This window comes from Platalea leucorodia (assembly GCF_965183815.1).
Source record: "Platalea leucorodia genome assembly, chromosome: 5".
NCBI lineage: Eukaryota > Metazoa > Chordata > Aves > Pelecaniformes > Threskiornithidae > Platalea > Platalea leucorodia.
Window position 1 is genome coordinate 90,384,370 of NC_138827.1, and position 25,798 is coordinate 90,410,167.

At 40.1% G+C, this 25,798-nt stretch overlaps 1 protein-coding gene across 6 annotated transcripts in view; it reads right to left on the reverse strand.

The window, feature by feature from the left end:
* MYLK (myosin light chain kinase) overlaps nt 1-25,798 on the reverse strand; it is a 220,239-nt gene that overhangs the window by 101,566 nt on the left and 92,875 nt on the right. For 5 of the 6 annotated variants that reach the window (XM_082311647.1, XM_082311644.1, XM_082311646.1 and 2 more), the window contains 8 exons: nt 25,720-25,768; nt 22,585-22,750; nt 19,022-19,187; nt 15,802-15,838; nt 13,340-13,911; nt 10,176-10,379; nt 8,897-9,031; nt 2,340-2,492 (listed from right to left, as the gene is read on the reverse strand). In XM_082311647.1, the coding sequence (XP_082167773.1) occupies nt 2,340-2,492; nt 8,897-9,031; nt 10,176-10,379; nt 13,340-13,911; nt 15,802-15,838; nt 19,022-19,187; nt 22,585-22,750; nt 25,720-25,768 (1,482 nt within the window). The remainder of the gene's footprint in view (nt 1-2,339; nt 2,493-8,896; nt 9,032-10,175; nt 10,380-13,339; nt 13,912-15,801; nt 15,839-19,021; nt 19,188-22,584; nt 22,751-25,719; nt 25,769-25,798) is intronic. The other variant, XM_082311643.1, reaches the window with a different exon arrangement.

The following is a 25,798-nucleotide window of genomic DNA, read 5'->3' on the forward strand; positions in this document are numbered from 1 at the left end:
AAAAGGAAAATACTTCTCTAGCAATGAATGAACAAACTGAGCACTGCATGAAACCTGAAAACCTTAAATCGTCTTGGAGACAAAAAGGAACTGGAGAGAGATGGGTTACAATTCAGAAACAGTTTTTACAGACTTTATTCCAAAAATCAATGTCTGGCCAGGAGAAGATTTTTGAAGTTTTCTCTCTTTCTGCACGTACACTGCTTTCCTGCTGTAATCTGTCTGCAAAAGCTGAGCATTTAGGGAAGCCTTAGCAGCAGCATTCAGAGTCTCAGAGAACTCTAATGCCAATAAACATTTGCTAGAGAGTCTGATGGAAAAAATATATGAACAGATAAGAGATTTGGAAATCATGATTTTAAATTTGGTACTATTTTTGGCAGGCAAATCCACATTGATCTGAGTCTTGAGGAAAGTTACTGTAATCCTCATGGCAACAGGGACATAATGAGTTTTAGGGAGGAAGTGGAGGGGACAGCTAAAGCTGTAAAAATGTTGAACACGTGGCTTTTCAGCCTGTCACGCATGTTCTTAATTCTGCTCTTGTTCTTCCCCGCACAATCCATGACTCCCAGAAAACAGAATGGGATGCAAAACAGAGGAACTAACCCCCCATAATAGTGGCAATGCAGCTTTCTAGCCCCAGACAAGCTGAAGTACAGGAGGAATCCAACTCAGTGCAACAGAGACTACGTAGCTTGAAATAGCTCAGCAGAGTACACAAGCCTAGGGAAAGGCTAGGTCACTGTTGCTCCCACGTTAGCATTGTATGTTAACCCTAAAATAACTCAGAAATGCTTAGTAAGAGAGGGGCTGTCTTTTTGGTTTCTGTGTCCCAGTGAAGAATCAGCAGGTCCCATGTCAAAGACAGACAGATCCCTTGAGGTGGAGCACTCTTGATTGGCCCTTAGCTAATGCAGATGAAATGCTTCAGAAAAATTATAAATGACAGCTCTGAGAACAGATTAGTTTCAGGCTTATTTTAAATCAATGTTTTCCTACTTTGTGCCTTTTTTCAGGGGGAGAGGGAGAGGGCAGGGAAGGGATGACTGCATTTCCAATTCGATAATCAAGAAATTAACTCATAGGTTTACCAGAATTACTTTATTTTAATTTTAAGCTTGTCTAGGCTTTTAAGTGGATTCATACAGACAGAATAGGGGCAGGCATATCACTGAAGTGCTGTAGACAAACACCACAGAACATTGGCAAACAAAGACAAATCTTGGGATCCCAGGGATCAGGGTACATTTCCCACCAAGCTGTGTGTACAAATTTGGGGCAGGTAGTATTTGGCCATAGACAAATGGAATGGCAGCTGTCACTCAGCAGTCTGTTGGACAGGCAGTGCCAAACTATTATAACTTTGGGAAAAAATCATTTGCAGATGACAATTGATTGTAGAGGGAGGAGGAGCCTGAGCGAGGCGGAGTGTAGAGGGAGGGGGCTGATCATCTCCAGGCCATAAAATGAAACACCTGTATAAACTGATGCCAGGTGAGATTATAAGAATAAAGACGACAATAGTGATTGATACTACCTCACTGTTCAATTTATCCATGGGATTCTGTCATCTCTTGACTTTGTTGCAATCTTTGGTCTTTTACACTGTGTTTGTTCAGATCCTAGTGTAGAATTATGGCTTTCATGGACAGATCAGCTATGTCAAATCAGCACTGAGGGTATCAAATTATTGATATTTGCAAAGAGGGTGCTCTTAGATTTCAGAGACAACAGATCACCTCAATTGCTTACTACAATGTTCTTCTGGTACTTTCACTACCAAAATTCTGCTTATTTAGAGATATACTGCTCCCCATTAGCTGATACATACCTCTTCAGAATTCTCTCTGATAAATCCTGGTGGCAGAACAAGAATATTGGCATTTGCTATCATAACTGCAGTCCCTGGCACTGGTCTCTGTGCTCTGCCTTTCAAGAGAAAGGGGTAGCATCTGCCTCCTCACCATAACACTCTGCCTGATGGGTGGTACTGGTGATACCGCACTTATTTTTCTTTCAGCAGCAACAGTCCTTTCCTATGGTGGTACACCTCTTCCAAAACTTTGCCTCGCTGCTCTGTACCACACTAAGCCCTTCTTGGTAAGGTCAGAGCTTTAATACCTTTTTCTGAAACACGCATGTTGCTTTATATCTCACAGTCCTCAAGCCCTTAAGTTGCACACGCCTCTAAGGGGGAGAAGAGGTACCCAGCTGACAACAGCTTAGAAAAAACAGGGAATCCACTTACAACCACCTCTGTTAAGGATACAAGATTTTTTTTGAAAAAGATTATAGCTGATATCATTGCAGTAATTACAGCAGGCTGAGATATTCACCTTTGACTGTGACCTGAGCACTGCAAGACGCCTGTCCTGTGTTGTTTTCAGCCAGACAGGTATAAATGCCATCATCTTCTGGTAGGGCATCTTGGACAGTCAGTTTTGCAACTCCATCTTCGAAAGTGGAATGGGCATACTGAATTGGCTGGTCTGCAGACAGAAAGGAAGAAAATTGTCTTAATACATAAGCCACAAGTTTTGAAAGCACTTCTTGTTTTCAGTGAAATCTGGATGCCTAACACCAGCCAGTATACTAAAGTGCAGACCCAAATCCTGCTCTCTGGTGCACAGCCACTGCTCTCTAGTGACAACAAACTGCAGCATCCCAAGCACAAAGCAGAATATGGTTGTCAGACAAATTTTGCCATTTGGTTCACTGGGTGCTACCTTGAGTAGCAGCAAGAGGAGAAAGGTTTATCTTTGTATTTTGAATAGATTCTCTTTCAGGTGGATAAGAAATGTCTTGTGTGTTTGCTTCAGACATTGTCTCCATCTTGTACTTTGCCTGAAACTAGATATTAGCAATATTGTCTAGATGTGCAGAAACTGTTGGGCATGGAGAAGCACTTGAAGTCTTCCATCAAGTACTTTGTAGTGGAAGGCATTCCAAGAGAGACAGCAAAATCTACGATGGAGCCAAGAGGCTGATTTACACAAGCAGTCAATCTACACTACGGTATGTATAGTCTGGTAACAGACAGGTACAGTCTGATCTGTGGTGATGTGACTATTAAAGAAGTTCATTTTAAGAAACTGGTTCCTTGAACTGGTTTGGAACATGCTTAAATATTTGTGTAGACTGGTTAAAGTTGCCTTGCTATTGTTTCAGGAACTGTCATCAATCTCAGCCTTACTTTCTGAAATTCTTCTGCAATCTGTTTTCCCAATATTAAATAGTTTCCACTACTGACTCATCATTGGTTGCTTTCCCAGCGTACGCAATGCTTAAGAGGGCCTGATATCTGTGCATAAACACCATGCTGGAAAAAGAAATTAGGGTCATCTAAGAGAAGAGGGTGAAATTGCAGAGAAATTGTGCAGGACTGAAGCAGACATCTGTCACTTGGGAAATCATGGTCAAAAGGAAAGATCAAAATTTATTTCATTGCTAAAATCATTTTAAAAGCTTAGGACAAAAGCTCTGGGGTTTCTAAGAACCAGCTCTGCACTATGAGCAGGAAAATTTAATTGATGGGACAGATTTTTCTCTCATCTCTTATTTTTAACACTAGCAAACTCAGAAGGCAGTCATTATCTATGCACTATCTATCTGCATACGAAGTTTCATTCTGAAATACAAACATGTGCCAAAATCAGCATGATCCAATACTTATATATATTATAAAATGTGGTAGATGGTCTTGTTCCTTTACTTATCTTATAAGTCATCTGTTTGTTAAGTTAGTAAATTTTCTACCACATGAAAAAATAGGATGAACATTTAATCAACTGCCCAGAAGACTCCAAGTTTAGAATAAGCTCTCTCCACCTTCTTCACAGGCCACGTATTCTTATTACTGGTTCCTCTGAGCTGCCTTTCACTCAGTTACACACAGACTGTTGTAACTATTAGGTCCAATCACATATTTTTCGCATGTGGGAATAACATTACATTCAAATATGTACATGTAGAGCTAAAGCCCAAGCAGACAAAGCTTTCAGTGAGAGGACATCGGCACTGGTGAGGCCGCACCTCGAGTCCTGTGTTCAGTTTTGGGCCCCTCACTACAAGGAGGACATGGAGGTGCTGGAGCGTGTCCAGAGGACGGCAACGAAGCTGGTGAAGGGTCTGGAGCACAAGTCTTATGAGGAGCGGCTGAGGGAGCTGGGGCTGTTTAGCCTGGAGAAGAGGAGGCTGAGGGGAGACCTTATCGCTCTCTACAGCTGCCTGAAAGGAGGCTGTAGCCAGGTGGGGGTCAGTCTCTTCTCCCTAGTAACAAGTGACAGGACGAGAGGAAATGGCCTCAAGCTGCGCCAGGGGGGGTTTAGGTTGGATATTAGGAAAAACTTCTTCCCCGAAAGGGCAGTCAAGCATTGGCACAGGCTGCCCAGGGAAGTGGTTGAGTCTCCATCCCTGGAGGTATTTAAAGAACGGACGGATGTGGTGCTCGAGGACATGGTATAGATGGACTTGGCAGTGATAGGTTAATGGTTGGACTCGATGATCTTAAGGGTCTTTTCCAACCTTGACGATTCTATGATTCTATGATTCTATGACATGGGGCACTGGACTGCCTTCCTGGTCTGACTGTAGGATATCTAACCTGACGGGGATGCTGTCTGGGATTCTGACATTGAAACTGTTAATGGTGCCGAATGATGCTATGATGATAACCACATCAGAAATACACTCAGGGTAAAAGCTGCATCATCAAAAACAGAACAATGCCTTTTTATTTCTGTTGTAACTAAGCAAATTAATAGGGTAAGTGTTCTATGTGGAAAAAGAAAATTTGGTCTCCTTCACCATGTCCTCAAATTTTGTCAGGGCATCCTCTTTTTCACTCCAGCTCCCAACAAAACTGTGACTATTTTTTAGCACTATTCACAGAATACTGAGTTCACTTACAGAATAGCCTTTTCATCAGACCACAGAAAACAAACACAAGTATATCAGCCCTGAGGAATAACCTGCAGGAACATTCTAAGTTATGTCTATTGTACTTATATTTTGATCTAATAAAAACAACTCTCCCAGTAGTGAAATGTTCCCTTCTCCAGAGGCAGAACAGTCAAATCTCCATGACAGCTTGGCAGCAGGAACAATAACAAAAAATACCTTTCTGCTGGCACGTTATGCCAGAAGAAAGGAAATTTTCCCCTGGCCCATTTATTAAAAGCTTTCTGGACAGATCAGAAAGCTATCCTAAAACCAAACACTACTCAGAGAATTGTTATGCTACCGTCATGGTCATACTGTTTTTAAATTCAGAAGAAAGAGGTTGAATTCAACTTTGGGGAAAAAAAAACATACGGAAAGCAATATGAAAAGGAAGATATTTAAAGTACAGTCATATAGGCCTTATTCCTGCAATTTAAAAAGAAGTTACCAATAAAGTATTTAAAGAAGCTAAAGTAAATTGGAGTTACATACTGAAGTATTGTCACAGAGAGCACATGTAAAAAGTTATTTATAAGGCTTTGGTGAGGCTAGAACTGAAACACAAGTTTACTTTCAGGGAATTTGCCAGTAAGTCAATGAAAATTCCAAAAGAAACTTAAAGGGCAGAATGAGAGCAACAAGACAAAAGAACCATCTTGAAAAAGTTGGAAAAAAGCTTTAAATCATTAAAATAGGGAAAAAGTATACGAAAGAAACTGAAGACAGTAGAGTTGCAGAGAAGAGTAAGAGCTTGAATAAAATCCATAGTTCAGTTAGGTAGGTCTTATCTGTGCAGTTTCTATGAATATGGAAAAAACTACTCATCCTCACAGATGCTAAGAAGTAATTATAGACAATGCACAGCATACATCATCTATTTTTTGTCTTGGTTGACCTGAAAGAGAGGTCAATCTATATAGCGGCTTGGAAGATGTTTTAAATTTGTGTGTAGTCACAGCTGGTAAAAATGCTCAGTATCTAAAGTAGTACCTGTATGTAACATTGTACAAGAAGTTATTGCAAGTCTTTTAGTTGCCAGGTGGTGTGGATTCCTCGGAGATCATGGCAAGGCAGACTGGGCAGCATACAGGCTGTTCAGTACCAAGGGCTGGTCAGCCTAAGAGTGAGACTGTTCTGCTTTTTTCGTATTTTTTATTTGTTTCTCAAAGCAGCCGTCTGTTCGTGTTTCTTATGATTTGATAACTTGGACTTTATATTCATTATTTCACCGAGATATACATATTTTTCTCACTATTCCTTTCAAAAATTAATTCTAGTTTGTTATCATTGTCATGCTTGGAAGACAATTTGCATTTGATATTTTCTTCTGAACTTTACACATCCTGCCCCATATGATTTTTATTTCTATGGAGTTCTGCAAAAGTGCTATATTTTGAACAGTAGCGTGATTGCTCTCAGCAGATTGCTTTTTTCTCTGCCACAGCCTATCAGTTGTGAACATAAAAAGCTTTAAATTCCAAGCATGGACAGCAGATTGTAACACACCTTTTTTTAAAATGAAATTTGTCTGCCTGTGTCAAATTATATACTGTGAATATACTGTTTTCTTCATATGGCCAGTTGTTGAAAGACTCCATCATGTCATTTTGCTAAAAGCATTGTTATGTCTGCTTGGAGTAATATTTCAGGACCAGAAAAGTAACTTTCTCCATTATTTGATAATGGATATAAATATGAGAAGTTTGTAATATCTAGCTAGCTGGTAGACAGGAAGGAAATGTTTGCATTCAAATGGATATCACAATAGGCAATTTGATCCTTAGGTAAAATAATGACAGGAGCGCACATGGAATTATCAGCATTAAACTACTGTTTATAATCCATTCAAGTTCATATCAAAATGGTATATAAACAGTTATGTATCACAATCAGATGCAAGACAGAAAAGCATTAAACTATAGCAGTACGTTTTAGGAGCCTGGAATGAAAGTAGCGTGCTTATGTCTTTAGAATAATATATGATATCCCTAATTTTTATTATTAGGATAGTTTCTTGTGCTTCTGTTACTCAGACTCATCAGTGCCTTTTGATGTAAGAGCAGAGTTAATGCACTGGCTTTCACTTACAGAACCCTAATGGTTTGAAATCCAAGCATCTGAAAAAAACCCACCTGCTTTTGCCTCCTTGTGATATTGATCCAATTGCAGTTAGAAGCTTGGATGCAATATAAACATGGTTGTACCTGAACAGGGGCAGACTCATCCAAGATTAGTGAGAAGAAAGGTCATTGCAGAACAAATATCCTGAAAAAAGCCAGGGGTGCGCAATGCATGCTGGAGGCCTACAGAAACATGTTGCTTATTGATCTCTAGGCTGTATTTTTCAGGAGACAATGGTTTTCTGGTTAGCAAAGATCAATCAAAAATTGATGTCTGGTTACATCAATGGAGATGCTGTATGTGTGCCTGATGAACTGAAACACAGAAAGTCATCTGATACAGGAAGATGCTCTGTATGTGGAAGACAACTGGGTATAACTACATCATTTGATGACTAAGGGAACCCTTTATGAGCAGGGGGTACCCCTGGAACACGAAGATGAAATGACTGACCCTATGGGTTGGAGTTGCTCCTTCTGTGCTGCAAGACACAATTCTTGCATAGCAAAACAGTGATTCTACTCACATCTGCAAAAGAAGAACTGGAGAATAGCCTTCAGACAGAGAAACAAATTATTCCCAATGGGAGATTGTCAGAGCCTTTACTCACATGTTTCGTGTTGTAAATAAAGCAGTGGCCCTTCTATTCTAGACATGGAGCTATTGGGAAGGGGAACAGACCAGGTTGTGGGAACATACCAATCTCAAGGTCATGGTTCATTTGCCCTGCCACCTTTTTCAGTTATCCCCTTTACTCTGAATAGCTAAAGAAAAAAACAGAGATCATGTGCAAATAATTTTAAAACAATCCTGGAGGGAACATCTTTATGGCAAAGTATGCTATTCCTTGGCTTTAAATCACACACACACACACACACACACACACAGACAGAGACAGATAGCCTGGGAGAGTCTGGAAAAAAATCAGTTGCACTTCAGGAGTAACAGAGGTGATCAAGAATTAAGCTGAATAAATCTGCCTACTGTTCAATAGATATGGCTCTAAATGGAAAGAGCCCTTAGCCAAAGCATGTGGTCCCTGGATCTCTGAAATCATTTGGAATCTAAGCAAAATGCTGATGCTTGGGCCCAACTCTGATATTAACAGGGGACTGTCAAGGAAACTCGCGCGTTCAGTTGTGTAATCAGGGCAGGGTAGGAGATTGTACAGTCTGATAAAAGGAAAAAATATTTTACTTATCCTTTTTTTTAGTCATCTTTGGGCAAGCGTTAAAATCTCAAGGAACATATTTCTAGTAGAGAAGCAACCAGAAAAGCTGTGATTTTAAGATCTTGGGGACATAGTTGCTAATACCAATTATGACCTGCCCAGCTGATTGAAGGGTAGAATCCCTCATGGGTTTCCTTTCTACCGTAAAGAGTGATGTACTGCACTTATTTTGCTTAGAACTTGTTATCCCTGAAGGATCATGATGCCAACCCGATACTCTCAGAGCAGAGGCTACTGCCAAAGGAGTGGGAGTAGCACAGGATCCAGCATACAGTAGCAACACAGGCTTTGTGGCAGCGTGATGAAAAGCTGTGTTTAACAAAACCCAGGACACCCACCCGCGTACAATCTTATCACCAGAGTCCCCTGCTGGACATACTGGAAAACTGCAGTAAGACAGAAAACTCAAGAAAACCACCCTTCGTGCATATTGTGTGCATATAAACTGATTTTCTTCAAATATTCTAGTGGATTATATAACGGTGATTTAGAGTGCTTTGTGCAGTATTCACAGCCTTGCTATGTACTAATCAGAGTGGCATTTGAGACTGTGGATGTAAGTGCGTGCATGCATGTATTGCAGACCAGGGGATTCCTTACCATTGAGAAGCCATGTGATCTGAGGCACAGGTACGCCTCCTACACAGCACTGCAGCACAAAGTCTTGCCCTTCACTCACAGTGCATCCTTTCAAGACACTGGAAAAGCATGGAGCAACCTCTTGAACTTTAGGCCCTTTAAAACCAAAATGAAAACAGTTCCTTTAACCCAAATTGAAAAAATTATCTTTACCACTTACTGACTTTTTCTACGTATGCTTAGGTGACATAGCTGGGCTAACAGATTCATCCCATGCAAACAGGCAAAAAATAAAATCAAAACTATGGTGAAATGTTTTATTGCAAAACAGAAATAATTTTGAGCAATGGACTGGTATAAAGAAGGGGTTCTTCTATAATCTACAAAGCAGGCATTGTCAGCCCTCAAGCTGACAATCTTAGGTGGTGGTTTTCTATGTCAGAATCCACCATTTGCAGTCAACCACTAGAACTGTATGCAACATATTACCAGAGAGCTCAGCGCAAAGAACAGAAAAGATAATTCTTCTTGTCTGTCTTCTCCCAGTCCCTCTCCCAAATTTCCCCTGGCTGGCAGTGAAACAGGGTGACTTAAGGATGCAGTTTACAGGTCTCTCATGAGACAGAGAGTGTCTTGGGTATCCTGGTTTAACCTCAGGCTCAGCAGATAGAGAAATGTTGCATAAACATGATCATAGCTCCAGGACAAAACCTAAAACCAGGTGAAAACGTTAGAATTGAGGACAGGGTTTGCTAAGAGCCCAACAAATCTCTCAACCAGACCAGTGAGACAGTGCCTTCAAGCTCAAAGTAATTTGTCACTGGGAAGTGTACTTGAATTTAGCAGAATGCAATTCTCATTCCTTTACTTTTCTTCTTATTTGCATTACTGCACAGGATTGGTTTGTGCTCACAAAACATTTCAGATATGCAGTGTCCTATAGAAATGCTAAGTGACTCCAAAAGAACTGAATGCAGAACAACAATAAAATCTTTGGCAACCTGTATTAAATACAAGCATGAATAGAAAACCTCAGTGGAGAACAGGCCTTCCTGTGTACAAAACATTCAATGAGATGGTTGCAGCTCTACAAACAACAAAAACAAAAGGTCAGAAGGGAAACTGATGCAGAAAGTGGCTTGCCAGCTATCCCACACCACATTATTCACAGAGCTAGGAATCAGAATTAACCTGCATTGAGAAGCTGTAACAGAAATTTTGTAGTCGCCACCCTCTGACAGCTTAGAAAAGCCCAGCCACAGTTTTCAAAGTGCAGATGGGCTCACAAGAACATACTTACTTCGGACAGTTAACAACCAGCTGGTGGAAGTCTGGCCTTTGGGGTTGAAAGCCACACAGCTATAAGATCCACTGTCGCCCAAGCAGGCTTTCTTTAACCATAGGCAATGAATTCCATCTTCTTCATATATTTGGACATCTTCTCCAGCTTTAATAGGTTCACCCTCTTTGAACCACTCCACATCTGGTTTTGGTTTCCCTGAAACTAGACAATCAGGTATTTGAATTTTTATGAAGAGGTATTCCCCTTAGTGTAATTCCATTATTTGCTTTAGTGTAAATTAGGTATAATTTACACATACATAATTACATAAACCTTAATGAGCAAGTAATACACAAAACTATCTTCAAAAAGATGGTTTGATATTTTTGATCTTTCAAAACCTCTTGGCTGGTCCATCATTTAAAGTAACAAATATTTGGTAACTTGAAAAATCCCAAGCACTTCTTTCTGAAAATTTTTCCTCTAAAAGTCACAGACAAAATGCATGTGATGAGATATTAGAAGAGAAAGAAAGAAATTTCTCCCCATTCCTTCCTACCCTGCTAAACTGGTTTCTATGAGCACCTAGCAGTACTTTGCAATCCACGGTACCTACCACTGAGGTTGTTTATTCTGGGACTGTTCAGCCTGGAGAAGGCTCAAGGGAGACCTCATCAATGTACATAAATATCTGAAGGGAGGGTATAAAGAAGACAGAGCCAGGCTCTTTTCAGTGGTGTCCAGTGCCAGGACCAGAGGCAATGAGCACAAACTGAAACACAGGAGGTTCTGTCTGAACCTAAACACTTTTTTACTGTGAGGGTTACTAAGCACTGGCACAGGTTGCCCAGAGAGGCTGTGGAGTCTCCCTGCCTAGAGATATTCAAAAGCCGCCTCAACATAGTCCTGGACAACCTGCTTTAGGTGACGATGCATGAGCAGGGATGTTGAACCAGATGACCCCCAGAGGTCCCTTCCAACCTCAAACATTCTGTGATGCTGGTTATTTTTTTCCAGACTAGGGTCCAGGTGTAGGCAAAGCACACAGCTTCCTAGGACAGTAAACTTTCAGGGAGCAGAAGCAAAACAGCTGTGGCTTCACTGCCTGCTTTGCCTGTGTCAGAGCTCTAGAAAACCAGATTTGGTTCCTAGTAGTGCTGAGGGAGGTCTGGGCTTCATGGGGCAGTTGCTATGATGAGCAAAGAGGAGAGGTTAGGAAAGAATGCCAGAAAAGGTCATCCACCCCATCCTTCACTTATTTTCAGCAAACAAGGCCCTCTGGGCTTCCACCTTGCTGATGTTCCTTCCCAGCTCTACCCATTTCATTATAGCAAGAGCGCTCAGCCCCAGAGGAAGGCACAGACAGTAAAGGATGGCAGGAATATCTGCAACAAAGACGTATGATATACTGCAGGAAACCCTTCGGAATGGAGAAAATACAAGGATAGGGGAGTGAAAACAAGAAGAGGAACCCTTCGCTAGAAGCAGGACCCCACCTGATAAAAGTGACTAGAAATAGGAAAACAAGGAACTCCTTCTTGGGCGGGGGGGGGGAGCAGTCCCTAAATCCAGCTCCAAATCCATAAAAAATTTGGAAGGGAGCAGGTTACCATTACACCCACAAATGGGTACAAAAAATGGAATGCCTGTTGCATACATTGGAAAGCAAGAAATGTCCTTTTTCTGTGGATTTTCTCCACTAGAAACTAGAAGTTATTATTAAGAAAAGATTCTTTTTCCAGCTCAGCAGAGAAAGAGCACATTGGAATCCACAGACAATTAGTGAAGAACAGTGGAGGTGGGAGAACTTCCAAAAGCTGGAGAGAAAAAAAAAAAATCAAGCCCCGAAGTGTCAAAGAACCTGGATGCTTTGTAGTAACTGCGCAGACCCAGAAGCATGCTGAGCTGACAGCCTGGCAGGTAGAAGCCTCCGTAAGGGTGTGATAGCATTTCCATTGTCCATTGCAACCAGGAAGCAGAGGTGCCTGCGACAGCAACCCTGGTCACCCTTTGCGGAGTGGATTCTCAGGAAAGAGAGTTTCTCAGATTACTTGTTAAAGCACAGGAGGGACATTGCACTGTAACTTCCCTACAGACACCTTGCTTTTGCATGTAAGAGTTTGTGGTTTGGGTCCAAAGCCAAATGAAAAGGCATTCACTGGCTTCAATAAGAACTGAATGATCTCCTTGGTTTCTGTACAATAGGGACTACATTTCGCTACCAAACAGGACCATGAATTAGTTAAACCTTGCAAAGTTTTTGAGATGCTCTGATGGAAAGCAATCCATGTTCTTAGTACTAATATACCTGAAAAATAAGCTATTCAAAAGGTGCCAGGATCTTTGGAATATTTTCTCCCCTCCTTACTCTCTAGGCTTGTGATATAAATTGTACTTTTTACTCATGGGGCAAGAACTATCAAGAAATGAAATAAATTACCATGGTTTTGTTGTGATTTTTTTTCCTCCAGAGACATAAAACCCAATTTCTCTTTCACTTGTGGGAGCACTTTAAAGTGTGAATGTTATTTGAAAAAAATAGCAGAAAAATGCTTCAAAATTATTTTCTACTAAAATTGTAATAAAAAAAAAGAGAAGTGTTCCAAATCTACTCCCTGGATTCAGCAAAATGCAGCTCTCATTACTCTTCTGAGAGGTTAAAACTCAGTTAAATTCTGTGGAGCAAACTCTAAACCTCCCTTTTAATTCTGACTCTATCATTTCAGCTATTAGGAAGTGCTCAGTTGATCTGAGTTGGATTGACCAGATATGAGGGGTAAAAGTAGATGCCGCAAGGGAAATGCAGTGACTGACTGTATTTTCTTATCTGATCATTTTTTTTTGGCTCAAGGGCAATATAGCTAATTACAGTTCTGGAAAGCGTACCATCCATTTTCTCTCTTGCACCCTCATGTAAGAGGCCCTAAAACTACCTCCTAGAAAGAGTGGCATTGATTATATCTGGGGAAGCCCTAGATGAGAGAAGGGATGGACACTACAGTATGGAATGATTTGAAAATTTCATTGAGAAGAGTATTGTGGAAACAGCATGAGATTCTGCATCTATTTCCAAAATGCTTTAGGAGGAGGACAACTTGCAATGAAGGAATTGCTTCCCCGCTTCCACACACGGAACAGGAACCTGACTAACCCCAGGGCTCTGATAACTTTCATCCCTTTACCTTTGCTCTTGAATTTAATCTCCTGGCCTTCTGATGCTTCCAGGCTCTGTGGACGGCTCTCAAACTGAGGGGGAATTCCCAGAGGCTCCCTCTTCTCCTCCATTACAGCCTTCCGGGCTCCAGATCTGTTTTCTGCTTCTCTACTCCTTGGACTGACTTGCCCTGTCAGAGATGGGGTTTGTTGAGCTGACATCAGGGGCTGCACAGCCCTTTTCCTGTCTTCACCCTGTCTGATGAAAGCGGCCTGGGGTTCTGCCTTTGGTTCTGGCTGCAGTTTGACAGCTTGCAGTGTGATGGTGCTTGAAGTTTTCTGCAACACCTGAGATCCCTTTTTTCCTTCTTTAGGTTCTTGAGGAGACACTGCATTGGCTTCTTGGTGCTGTCCCTGCTTACTGTCTTTGGCTTCTCTGGTGATGTAAAAGGTCTCTTTCTTTGCTGACACCCTGTCTTTGGTTTCAACTGTGAGTTCAGTGCTGCTGGATTTCGGCTCTTTAGCAATCCCATTGCTAGTTGCCTGTTTGAATTCTGAATTTTCAACAGCTTTAACAGCAAGTGTTGGTTTTGATGGCATGCTGAAGGAAAATGATAAGTTTACAGATATATGGCACTGTATAAAAACTAATTATTATTATCAGCAATGATATAAATTTACAACACCTTAGCCAGAAGGTGAACTAATTAGCCTTTAGTTTCCTTCACACAGATTAAGAACACAGATGAAAGAGGTGAAGTGAAAAGCTTCATAAAATGTGACCAGTGCTCAGACACTGTCTCAGCTGAGGAGTTTCTGGGTACAAATCCATGGCTCAGGTTCTGTTTTGTGAGTCAGACACTAACCTTGCACTGCTTTAGATAGAGAGCAATTATGCGAGACCCTGGAACGACCATGATGTAACACTACTTCATGCTTTAATAAATTGAGGCCACGTATAATTATAGCTCAAAATGCCAAATAAAATAGTTCCCTAAAGGGAAATGAAAATGTAAATTGTGCAGTGAATGTATTATTTCTAATTATGGTGTCTTGTAATTTAGGTGATTTCAAAAGAGGACTGATCAGGAAACTTGGCTAAAGTTTAGGGGAGAGAGAAGGGGTGTTGTCAAAAAAAATAAAAGATCTATTGACTGGATCTACTGATATCAGCCATGGTTTTATTAGGAAGAGTTTCTCAGAACTATGATGGATCTGCTGCTCAGTACTTTGAGGGCACAAGAGTAGCTGACTAACTTGATATGTTTCCTTCATTGAAGTTGACTGCCCTGACCACTAAGCTATTACCCATAGAGCACTGGCTGTGTCTCACACTTCCAAAGTATGATTCCAAGGCAGAACTGGAACATATTTGAAATACAGGAAGCAATTTCTAGCTCAGCTCTGTTTTGCTATACTTAGTGCCATTGACTTATTCTCTTAGGGAGATTCAGGATATTTACTGTGGTACTCTCTTCAGCCAGAGTTATATGTATTAGAGAAATAATGCCTATGGGGTTTGCAGTTACAACTGTAAGATTTTTACATTTTACAAAATATCTCCTTTTTTGTGAATAAACGATGGAGGCAAAACTGCTCTGGAGAACCCAGTACATGGGGAGTTCTGGCTGTAGAGCTGCACAGTTACATTTACACTAAACTTATTTTAAAGTATGTTCCTAAAAATTACACAGACCTGAAAAACAGGGTAGCACAGCGTTTTTCAGATCCACTTTGCAGTGGACATGGAGTTAGGACAATGTAAACATGCCATTTTGAAATCCCATCCAGGGCATGTGAGGACAGATTAAACACCCTGAAGACTGTAAAATAACTGGCTTTCATGGAAGTGTCTTACACAGTCAGCTTAGAGCGTTTCATTCCTGCATTTTCTATTCAAGAAGAAAAGCCATTTTACATTTTTTTTTTAAATTATAGTCATTTAACTTTAAAAATCTTAATAAAGCCCAAAAATATGAAATTTTTTGTTTGTTACTTTACCCATACTTTTGTATATATTTTCAGACAACAGCAAAGACAGTGGCCATACCACATTTTGCTTATGACAGCAAAGAATAACCAGCTCAGTACTGACAAGACGCATGCAAGTTTTTGACTCCAAAAAGGAAGTTTGACCAATTGGTACACAGTATAATTTTTCCTCACATAGTTTTTGTTCAGATTATGTAACTATTTGATTACATGGGAAAAGTGAACATAAAGCCATCTGAATTTTGCTTTCCTGAAGCAGACCAGAACTCCGTACTTCATAGTGTTGCCACCGGTTCCACCAGCTGTTTCACAGGAGTCTACCAGGACAGCTGAATTTGGCAGTAAGAGAGAATCTCATTCCAAGTAAACATTTTCTAACTTCCAAATGCAGATTGATCCAAAAAGATTGACCACTTTGTGAGGAAGGCGCATGCAGTAAATGTCAAAACTAGTGCACTGCAATTAAATATTCTGAGAAAGTATTCCAGTAAAAACATACCATTGTGGCTGAGCATATGTGTCAGTCTTATCTGGACCTGAAATAAAAAAAGAAAAAACAGGTAACTTACTTACACATACAATACTGCACACAATTGCATACATTGGAAAGATTTTAAGTGAAGAGTATACTTAAGAACCTCCACTCTTGATATTTTCAATCCATTGAAGTCAAGACTGACTGTCACCACACCTGAAATTTGATATGGACAACAGCAAGCTGCTCAGCTGAAACACAAAGAGGTCTTGGTCCATTTTGAGACATTGCTGGGTCAACTAAGTTCTCAAGGTTCTGTGAGCCTCAAAGGCTCCTTGTTGAGGGAGAGAAGTAAGGAAGAGATTCCAACTGGGAGGCAGCTCATCAAATCTTATGGGAACTCCACAGAGCTTGTAGAAGTGAAGAAAGACAGACCGTCATTACTACACCTGAGCATGTCCACAGTGAAACTGCAGCTGTCCTCTGGCTAAAACACAAAACCAAATTAACAGTAGTAAAAACTCCCAAAACCTGAGCCCACCTGTAAACTTTTACCAACTCATTTGCTGTGCAGCAAGTATTATCATGTTTAACATGAATAACAAAACCTAATATACAACATTTCTTCACTTTGCAACACCACCAGGAGATCTGGGAACATGGCTGAGCTATATTGATTTGCCAAGGTTCCTCATCAGCTGCATTGATATAACTGAGCACATACTTGCCCATAGTCAGTCTCTTAGTTCATATGTATGTAATCCTCTATGCATTCTCCCAAACCTTGACAGTATTTGTTTCTCTTAGGGGGCAACATGAGATGATAAATAGTTGGGAGGAGAGAAATACCACTCCAGATCAAGTACCAACCACATCTCTCCACTTTTCCCTAGTTAACACTACAGGATGCAGCTTGTTTTCTCCTGGTCAGATCAAAGTTGCATCTATGCTGTTGTCAGTTGTGAGACTACAAACTACGGTAGAAAGACATGTAATAATGAATTTGCAAGATAATGAATTTAGCAAGTCATCAACAAATACTCCATAAAAATGCTTTCAGAGTCTTTGCCTCAGAGAAAAGACAAAAACATGTGATGGATGATACTCTGATTTCCACTGTGTTTTGCAAGCAAAAATCCACATCCAAATGCTTGGACTTGCCACACCATTCAGAGTGACCAAAAGAATCTATTTACACACACACACAAAAGTTGCAGTGAGAGAGGGAAATAACCCATTGACCTCACTACAATAAACCTGTCAATAAACAGTAACAGAAATTCTTCACATAAAAATTAAAGATGAAAAGAGACTGGATAAATGCAGAAAAGGAAGCTGAACAACTACTGGTTGCAGACAAGACAATACCATGCAACCCTGTCAATTAAAACATTTTCCCCCTCCCTCTCCACTTTCCACTATGGGAACCTGGGGAAAAAAATGTAGCTCTTGGAACAAGATTATCTATATATGAGATTGCATGGATTTAAAAGAAAATGTAGTAATTCTGAGCCACTTGATTGTCTGCTAGCATCTTGCAGCAAGTCCTATGACCTGATTTAATTGATAATGAAAGAATTAGGTATTATATATTGTGGTTAGGTAAGTGGAATCATCTGATTAGTCAAGTACATTGCAAGAGAGTGCCCTTTTTACTGACCTGTACTAATCCAAGAAAGAATGCTCACATTATTCAGAGATGTGATCAGCATCTGAGGCAAACATATACCACAACTGACTTTGTGACCCCAGTTCCGCATCATCTCTCAAGGCAGATGTACCCATTACACAACAGAAAGCTCACCACTTCAGGGAGAGCAAGTAAGGATCAAGTTTCCTGTTTTAAAAAAAGGCTTATTGAACAAAATAGCCCTTTCTATAAAACATCAGTTGAATAGGCAACCTGTAGAAGCTCCTTCTACAATGGCTTAATCAGACTGGAACTTACAGATAAAAAGTACAGCTTTAAGTGGCAAAGGCTAGTTGTGGTTCTGATCCCAAATGTACATCCTCTTGTTATTTATATTCTTGATATCTTACAGAGTGACAGCATTGATGTGAACCTAAAACTCTTGCATTAAAAAATTCACTGCTGGGTGCGTATGTAACCCACTGATCTTATGACTGCTGTTGAAGCCAGCAGCTGTTAATTATTTAATTGGGTCCAGTGACTGCTTACCCACTGACTGACAAACTTCCTCTTTAGTGTGGTTGCTGAAGGCTGTAGGATTTTGAGGCTGATGCAAAGGGTATCCTAAGAAGCATCAAACTGCAAAATGAACTGTATATAGCAATGCATATATGGAATAGAGCATCCTAAATTATTTATATAAAGACATTTATTTCCTTTAACAGCAGTGAAATAAGGCAGGGTTGGGAGTTGAGAAGCCTGAATTTTAATCTCATTAAGCTGTTTTTTTCTCTCTTACAGTTTAGAGTTATGCTCCTTTACTTTGCTGGTTCTACAAATCATAGAATCATAGAATCCTAGAATCATAGAATGCTTTGGGATGAAAGGGACCTTTAAAGGCCATCTAGTCCATCCCCCCCTGCAATTGGCAGGGTCATCAACAACTAGATCAGGTTACTCAGAGTCCCATCCAGCCTGGCCTTGAATGTTTCCAAGGATGGGGCATCTACCACCTCTCTGGGCAACCTGTTCCAGTGTTTCACTACCCTCATTGTAAAAAAATTCTTCCTTATATCCAGTCTGAATCTTCCCTCTTTTAGTTTAAAACCACTACCCCTTGTCTTATCGCTGCAGGCCCTGCTAAAAAGTCCCTCTCCATCTTTCTTAGAAGCCCCCTTTAAGTACTGAAAGACAGCAGCAAAGGTCACCCTGCAGATACAATTTTTTTTCCCAACGGGGAGCTGGTATAAATGTGCATCTGGTGTTGGTACTCAACAAACACAAAATTAATTACTGATAATAATGACAAGTGCAATGTTTCCATTTGCTGAAATTAAAATCTACGTTCAAAACATATGGAGGTCAAAATCACAGGAAAAGTGAAAAGTTGGTTTTAAAGAAAGTTGCTACAAAGCATTTGGATAGCCTTTTTCCCATTGAACCAACACAATGTTTTTAGCTGTAGCACGCTCCAAGCCATCACAGTATCATTTAATGCAGAGAGAGGAAGATAATGGGAAAAAGTGAATGCTTATGCTGAGAACACAACCAAAGATATTTTAAAGGAACATCTGTGGTTCACTTGTGCTCTCTCCTGTAAACTTTTTGCCATACCTTGAACGGTGAGCTCTGCAGACACAGATGCTTTCCCAGCGCTGTTTATCACTGTGCACGTGTAAATTCCTGAATCAGCAAGCTGAGCATTTTGGATTTCCAAGAATTGAATGCCTGTTTTCTCAAACATGTTGAAATGCTCATTTTGCTGCAACTGAATATCACCCTGCAAATATCACAAGACACCATGAGACACCTAGCTATTGGTTAGAGAAGGGGCACAAGAAATTTTTTGGTAAAACATCAGGTCAAAATGCCTTCCTCCTATCTTTTAGCCAAATTCCTTCTATGAATAATACTAAGATGGTATAAACAAAAAACTGTGTCCAAAAGTTCTATAATTCATATCTGCAGGAGGCTGTTTTTCCCTGCATTTTGCCACCCACTCGTCTCAGTTTGTTTTTGGCTTTTCATTATTTACCATATCCACATTCCTAGGAAAATTTATTTTCACTGTATGTGAGCTCAAACCAGTTTTCCGTTCATGTTTGTCCCAGGAAGTCAAACATCATACTTCATACTTTCATACATCATCCTTTCTAAGCAAAAACATCCAAGTTGGGGAGTAGTTCTCTATCCCTCAATAGCTCCTTTGTCCTGTATCATTTCAGGAACTGGAAAAAATTCTGCATAAGAGGACCTCATCAATGGCTAGGTGGGGGTGGCAGAAGGCACTAGGCATACATTAAGAGGGGCATTGCAGCAACACAGCTCCTTTGCAGTGCTACACTGGAGTTAAATCAACAGGTATGGCTTTGAGGCAGGAACAATGCATGTAGTTCTGTGCTCTCTGTTACACAGATTAGATGATCAGAATGACAATTTTTGCTTTTAAATTCTATGAAATAATTGACCAACACCTCATTTGTGAGCAAATCAGTGCTTCTGCTTCAGCACCAGCCATTAAAGAGGAGTCCCTGGCTATCAGGCACCACAGCTTTTCCTACCCTAAGTTTAGGAAGGGAAAGCATACAAATCTATGATTTGTAGGGCTTTGGTCAGTAAACATTTGGGAAACACTACAGTGTTTTCAGACACTGACATTCCTGAAGTCTCTATCAACTTACTGCTATCTAGGTGCTGTAAGTCCTATTTGAATAAAAAAAGCTAATTCACATTAGGGGTTTGGTGGTACAGGAGAAGCTTCTGTTCTTTACAACTTAACAAGTAAAAAAAGGGGAAAGAAAAGAATAAGACATTTACACAAAAGCTTATTAATTAGTTCTGAAAAGTGCAATTTTTATTGTTTATAAAGCTTCCATGCTGTATGGAAGGTGGTCATATGTTGGCTCTGCACTAGCCAGATGTGGTCCAGCAGCCACGTCAGTTCATTTCCGTGACGCTGAGGCAGAGCTGAAATGCCTGCCACTCAGCAGGACCCCGCAGCGCCATCCTGACATGACCAGAAGCATTGTGGGCCTGAGCTTGTTTGCAGCTAGCCAAAGCACATGCATGATTACCTGTTAATCCATGCCTTATGAATAGGGATGCAAAAACATGCTCCACAACAACAACATGCCAATAAAACTCTGATAAAGAGCAACAACACATTTGCACTTTACAGAGCATATGAATTATTGAAAGACAGCTTCATGGTGCTCAAAATAGGTGCTAAAATAATATTATGAAAGACTAAAGAAAACGAATTTAACCAAAAGTGATGGATTGAGGATAAGTTCAAGAGAGTGGACTGGGTGTCTGCAGGCCAGCAATGGTATGACTACTGAACCTCTGAATACCATACCTGTGGTATTTTACAGAATAATATATGCAGACCCGCAAGTGTTGAAACATGTTTTTTAAGGACATAAACATGAACAGAACTCATGGAGCTGCTAATAAGAAGAACTTTGCATACTTCATTCAATTGATCAGACAATGAATGCCAGATTATAGAATAACACATTACAGAAGTTGACAATCAATAGCAAAATATATAATATAACCTCTAATAAACTGCAAAAACATGTATGAAGAAGTACCAAAGTGTAGATCCAAGCTGCTGGATTGCTGTTTACCACGCAGCCCTGAACAAAGAGAACTGAATGACAAATCCTGTTCTGCACTGAGTTGCATGGCTGGAAAACCTGAGCGAGTCTGGTAGGACTGGAAGCAGGCTGTTGTGGAGTGGCTGCATTGCAGACTGCCTAGAGAGCCAGCAGGCCCAAAAGAACTGATGGCAGCTGGAGGGAGAAGTAGACTCTCGATGGAGCCACCAACTGAAGGAGATGTCTTAGTGAGTGCCTGCATAGCATGAGGCTGCTTGTTTTCTGAGAGGTACCCTGGCATTCTGGTATTACAGACAAGGGTAAGTCTGGAATAAAGCAGTCAATGACTTGGAAGCATTTCCCTGCTCTACAAGCAGTTTTCTGTGTTTTGTTGTGGTTTCTTCCCCGCCTGCCCCCTCCCCCCCCCGAAGACCTGGAGACACCAGAAGAAAATAAAAGCTCTGAAAAAAGCTTTTTTTTTTTTTTTTTTTACTATACATAAGGCAACTGTCTGTTGAAGGCTGAAGGGGAGCACGATGCCAACAGACCAGTCATACGTTTGCTTTTCCAGATGAAAGAAATTGTAATTCTCTAAAATACAAATAGTGTCAGTAAAAATGGCCTAATCAGTGTAATATTTAATTATCACCTGAAAGCTCTCTCCTTAGTAACAAAAAAAGTGGTTGGATATCTTGTGTATGCCCAAAGGGGGCACTAGGACTTAAGTCTTCAATGCTTTTTTAATAGTCTAATAAATTTTAAATGTTGCTCATTTACACAGCTTTTTTGTAAATGACAGATGCTCACAATTCCCAATTTTAATGCAGATCTGAAGTTGACAGCTCAGGTCTCCTTTATTTTATGTCAGACACTTTTCTGCTACCACTGTTTTAGCAGAGGTCAGACTGAAACAATTGAACTGTTGTTCACCTGCCTTGAATTTTTTTTTTATTTGGAAAAAGCAATTGTACATGCCAAAACACAATTATAATGTTAATTCATAAACAGTTAATTTTCTTTTCAATTCAATTTCATTTCTTTGCAAACATCATCTTCGCTCTAACGTACAGGTAAAACCCAATGTGAGTGATACAGAAAAGGTAGTTTATGACTGAGACGCTGACATGGAACTTGGGAAATACAGCTGTAATTTTCACAGCTGTCAGAGACTCCTCTGTATCCACAGTCAAAGCATTAAATCCCTGCAGACCTTCTCTATAAAACAGAGATGATGATAATATTCACATTTCCCATCCTTTGTCTATTTCTCTTATCTTTGGCAAGTATGTCACATACTCGCTGTTTTTATAATGGAACCTGGATCTTGTTTGGTGCTTTCAGATGATTTTTTTGTACAAATATTTTCAACAATGAGACAGATAAGGGAGAAGTTTATACTGAGAAGGAACGCTATTGTCTTTTGTGAGTTTATTCAGCATAAAAACAAGGAAGAATATGGCTCTCCTTGTACGTAAATTCTCACCATGATAATTTGCAGTGGCAAGTGCATTTCATCCTTTCAAGTCACCAAATTTTAAAAGAGAAAGAAAACATCAATTTTTTGGGAAATCATACCTTAAACCAAGTTACTTGAGGCTGAGGTCGTCCTGTTATTTTACATGAGAATTTGCCTGTTTGGCCTTCACGCACAACAACTCTATTGGGTTTTGTAGCAAACTTGGGTGGACTCTCTCCCCAGATGCTTGGCCTGTGCTCCACAGATGGAACAGTCAGTCTTCCCCTGAAAAGGCAATTGACATCCTGGTTTTACAGAAGAACTGGAAGCTGTTGCGGTTAGAGCACACTTCAGGAAGCGTTTTAGACCAGTGGTCTGCCAACAAGGGTATATAATCGGTGGTAACCAAGACAATATTCCACAATATTTTTTTTGGCCAATGGAAGAAATGGAAATGCTGGTGATGACTGCTCTTGACTCCTCAGGCAGCTGAATAGTATGATGCTACACACCCTCATCCAGCATACACATAACTCACATAACAGATCTTGGGGACAATTTCAGTTGCTTATAAGCAGAGCTGGGCAAACCAAATGATGGGAAACACTGCATGCATTTAGTTTTTCCTGTTTTCTGTTTCCTAATTGCCTCCTAATAGATTATTTGTGCATGCTTGTTCACTGTTCACAGTTCTTTATCATGTAATTTGTTTTGAGATTGAGTGCAATGACACAGTAATTTCTGATTTATGAATCAGCAACTTGTTTTTGCAACATTTCTGACATGTCCTGGTAAAGATTTTTCGTTTGGGGAAGGCTTCTGCTTGGAATCTCGTTCACTACAATGTTTGCAAAGCAAACATGAAAAGGGCACAAAACCAAAGTACACCCATCCCGGGTGAATGTCTGTTAAGTGTAAATGCCCAGCTCTGCTTACATGGATGGCACAGCTGGGAAATGACACGTGGAATGAAATAGAGTGGCATCAGTGACTGCAGTCCAAACCCCTCAAGTTACACAGCCATAAAACATAAACCATCAAGCAGTATTACAGCAAGAAAAAAAAAAAAAGGTGCAACTTCAGGTCTGTTAATGTCAAAGGGAACACTCACACTCTTTGCTCGGAAGCCCTGGTACAACAAAGACACATTAGCAGATGGCAGATGGTGATACTTTTTTTTTTTTTAACCTTTAATTTCAAGCAAACTGAACCATTTACAAGGCCTTTTTTTCCAGATGGCCTTTTACCACATGCAAGTAAGATGTGTCAATACCTCACCATTTCTACCAGGTGTCAGATACTAACAGAGACCACATTGCCATAGTCCAAGGTGCTGCCAAGACATGATGGGTGCCATATAGGCAGCTCGAGGTTTCTAAGTAAGAGACAATATCATAATGAGAGGATTTACATGGACAAGAGGACCAGCAAAAAGTCTTGGGAGAGAAGGGTGACTGTAATATGCTAAAATGGAAAACACTTCATCATATAATTAAATATCTGATAGCTTTTAATGTCATCTTCCTCATGCTAGCACTAAAGATGAGCATAAATGTCTGTTAAAGAAGTCTTTTAGTGACCATCTTTAGGTGGTGTTTCTGTATTTATGTATCTATACACATATACTAATGCATTAAAAGAAAATCAACTACCAGCTAGCCTGCAGCTTTATGGCTGTCTCCTAAATATACACAAACTGAAATGTATATTTTTTTTTTCTTTTCCCTCCTCCCTGTTTATGTAAGGCATAAACTTTCCATACCATAAAATTGTTAATACTGAATAGGAGTAAAACACGAGAATGAAAAATGAGGACAATCACTCTACCTCCATGCAATGCAATGGATTAGGATAGTGCTTTGGAAAGTCTGAATGTATAACAAAACCTAACAGCAACCTTGACTGTCCTTTCTTGCTTTGATTATGTAGCATGTGTGTATTTCTGTAGCACATTTGCGATACAGACATTATCATGTAAAAGCCTTCCTGATTACTCAGTTTCACTTACTATTTTTACTGCTGTAATCTCAGTTAATTTTAAAATTCAAAACATACATTAATAATATTAATATTAATATTAATGACGAAATTAAAATCTTCAGTTTCAACCATCTGTATTCTGATCACTAACATAATCAGAAATATGTATTTTTGTCTACATTCAGGGCGATTCAGTCCCAGGGATATAAATCAGAAATAATTCTGCTTAAATTCAAGCTACTTATAAAGAAATTAATTCAGCTGCTGGAAGGATTAGGCCTGGGGCTTTTAAAACAGTGGCATTCACTTAATTGTAAATGCTTACTGAAGTGCAGAAAGTACATGACAGCAAGAAGGCTCTTCTGTGTGCCAGTGTAGATCACTCTGTCAACCCATTCTTGCTAACAGTTACTCCAAACTGAAACAATTCTTTCTTCTGGACTACAGTCTACCCACTGTGATGCTTGGAAATACTAAAATTATATGTGAGAGAATGCTGATTTCAGTTGCTTTTATTTCTTACTGATGACTCTTAAAGCAGTATTTGCTCTGGCTTTTTAAGGAGACTGTCAGGTCATGGAATATGTGGGGAAGGATTTCTGAATATCAGAGAGCAGAGACAAGAGGGTGTAATATTGCAGCAGAAGAGGGTGCAATATTGGAGATACTAGCAGAATGTTCTGTTTTCAGCCAGATTAATTCCTGCCAGTATGAGAGAGCAGTAGCTGTATCAAGCTACTTATGTTTTCCTGACAGCCTCAACCATTTTACTAACACAGCAGCTCTCATAGAAGCTATTCTGCTTGGGATAAATGGAGATTTGGACTTAGAGCATTTGCGTTCACAAATATTGAAGTGTTTGTTTTCAGATGTTGCTGTAGCTGGCACTGCCCTGCCTCTGTGAGCCCAGCCATTCTTGCTATCCCCATCTCACAAGTGTGAGAAATCATGCCAAGCTGTTACTCTATTCCGATGCAATGCTGCGCAGAACTGAGTCATTAACCACCAGGCTTTGCTTTCGTCCATTCCCTCTGAATCTTGCACAGGTAAGGAGCCTTGGGGATACATTTCCAGTGAGGAATTACTGAGAACTGGACAAGAATCCAACCCTTTTTGACTGGCCCTCAAAGTAAATCAGAGCTAAAGACAAAATGCAAGAGGCACTTAAAATGGGGAGAAGTGGTTATTCTTTAGAAAGAGTCATTTTACTTGTTTTTCTACCAAAACATATTTAGATGTCTGTTAAACAATATCAAAGCCAGTGGAATTCTTACCCAGGGGTTTTGGCACTGGATGGCAGGCTGTATTTCTTCAAGGAGTTTCCTGTAAGCATAGGACAGAAAGTCAGAAGTT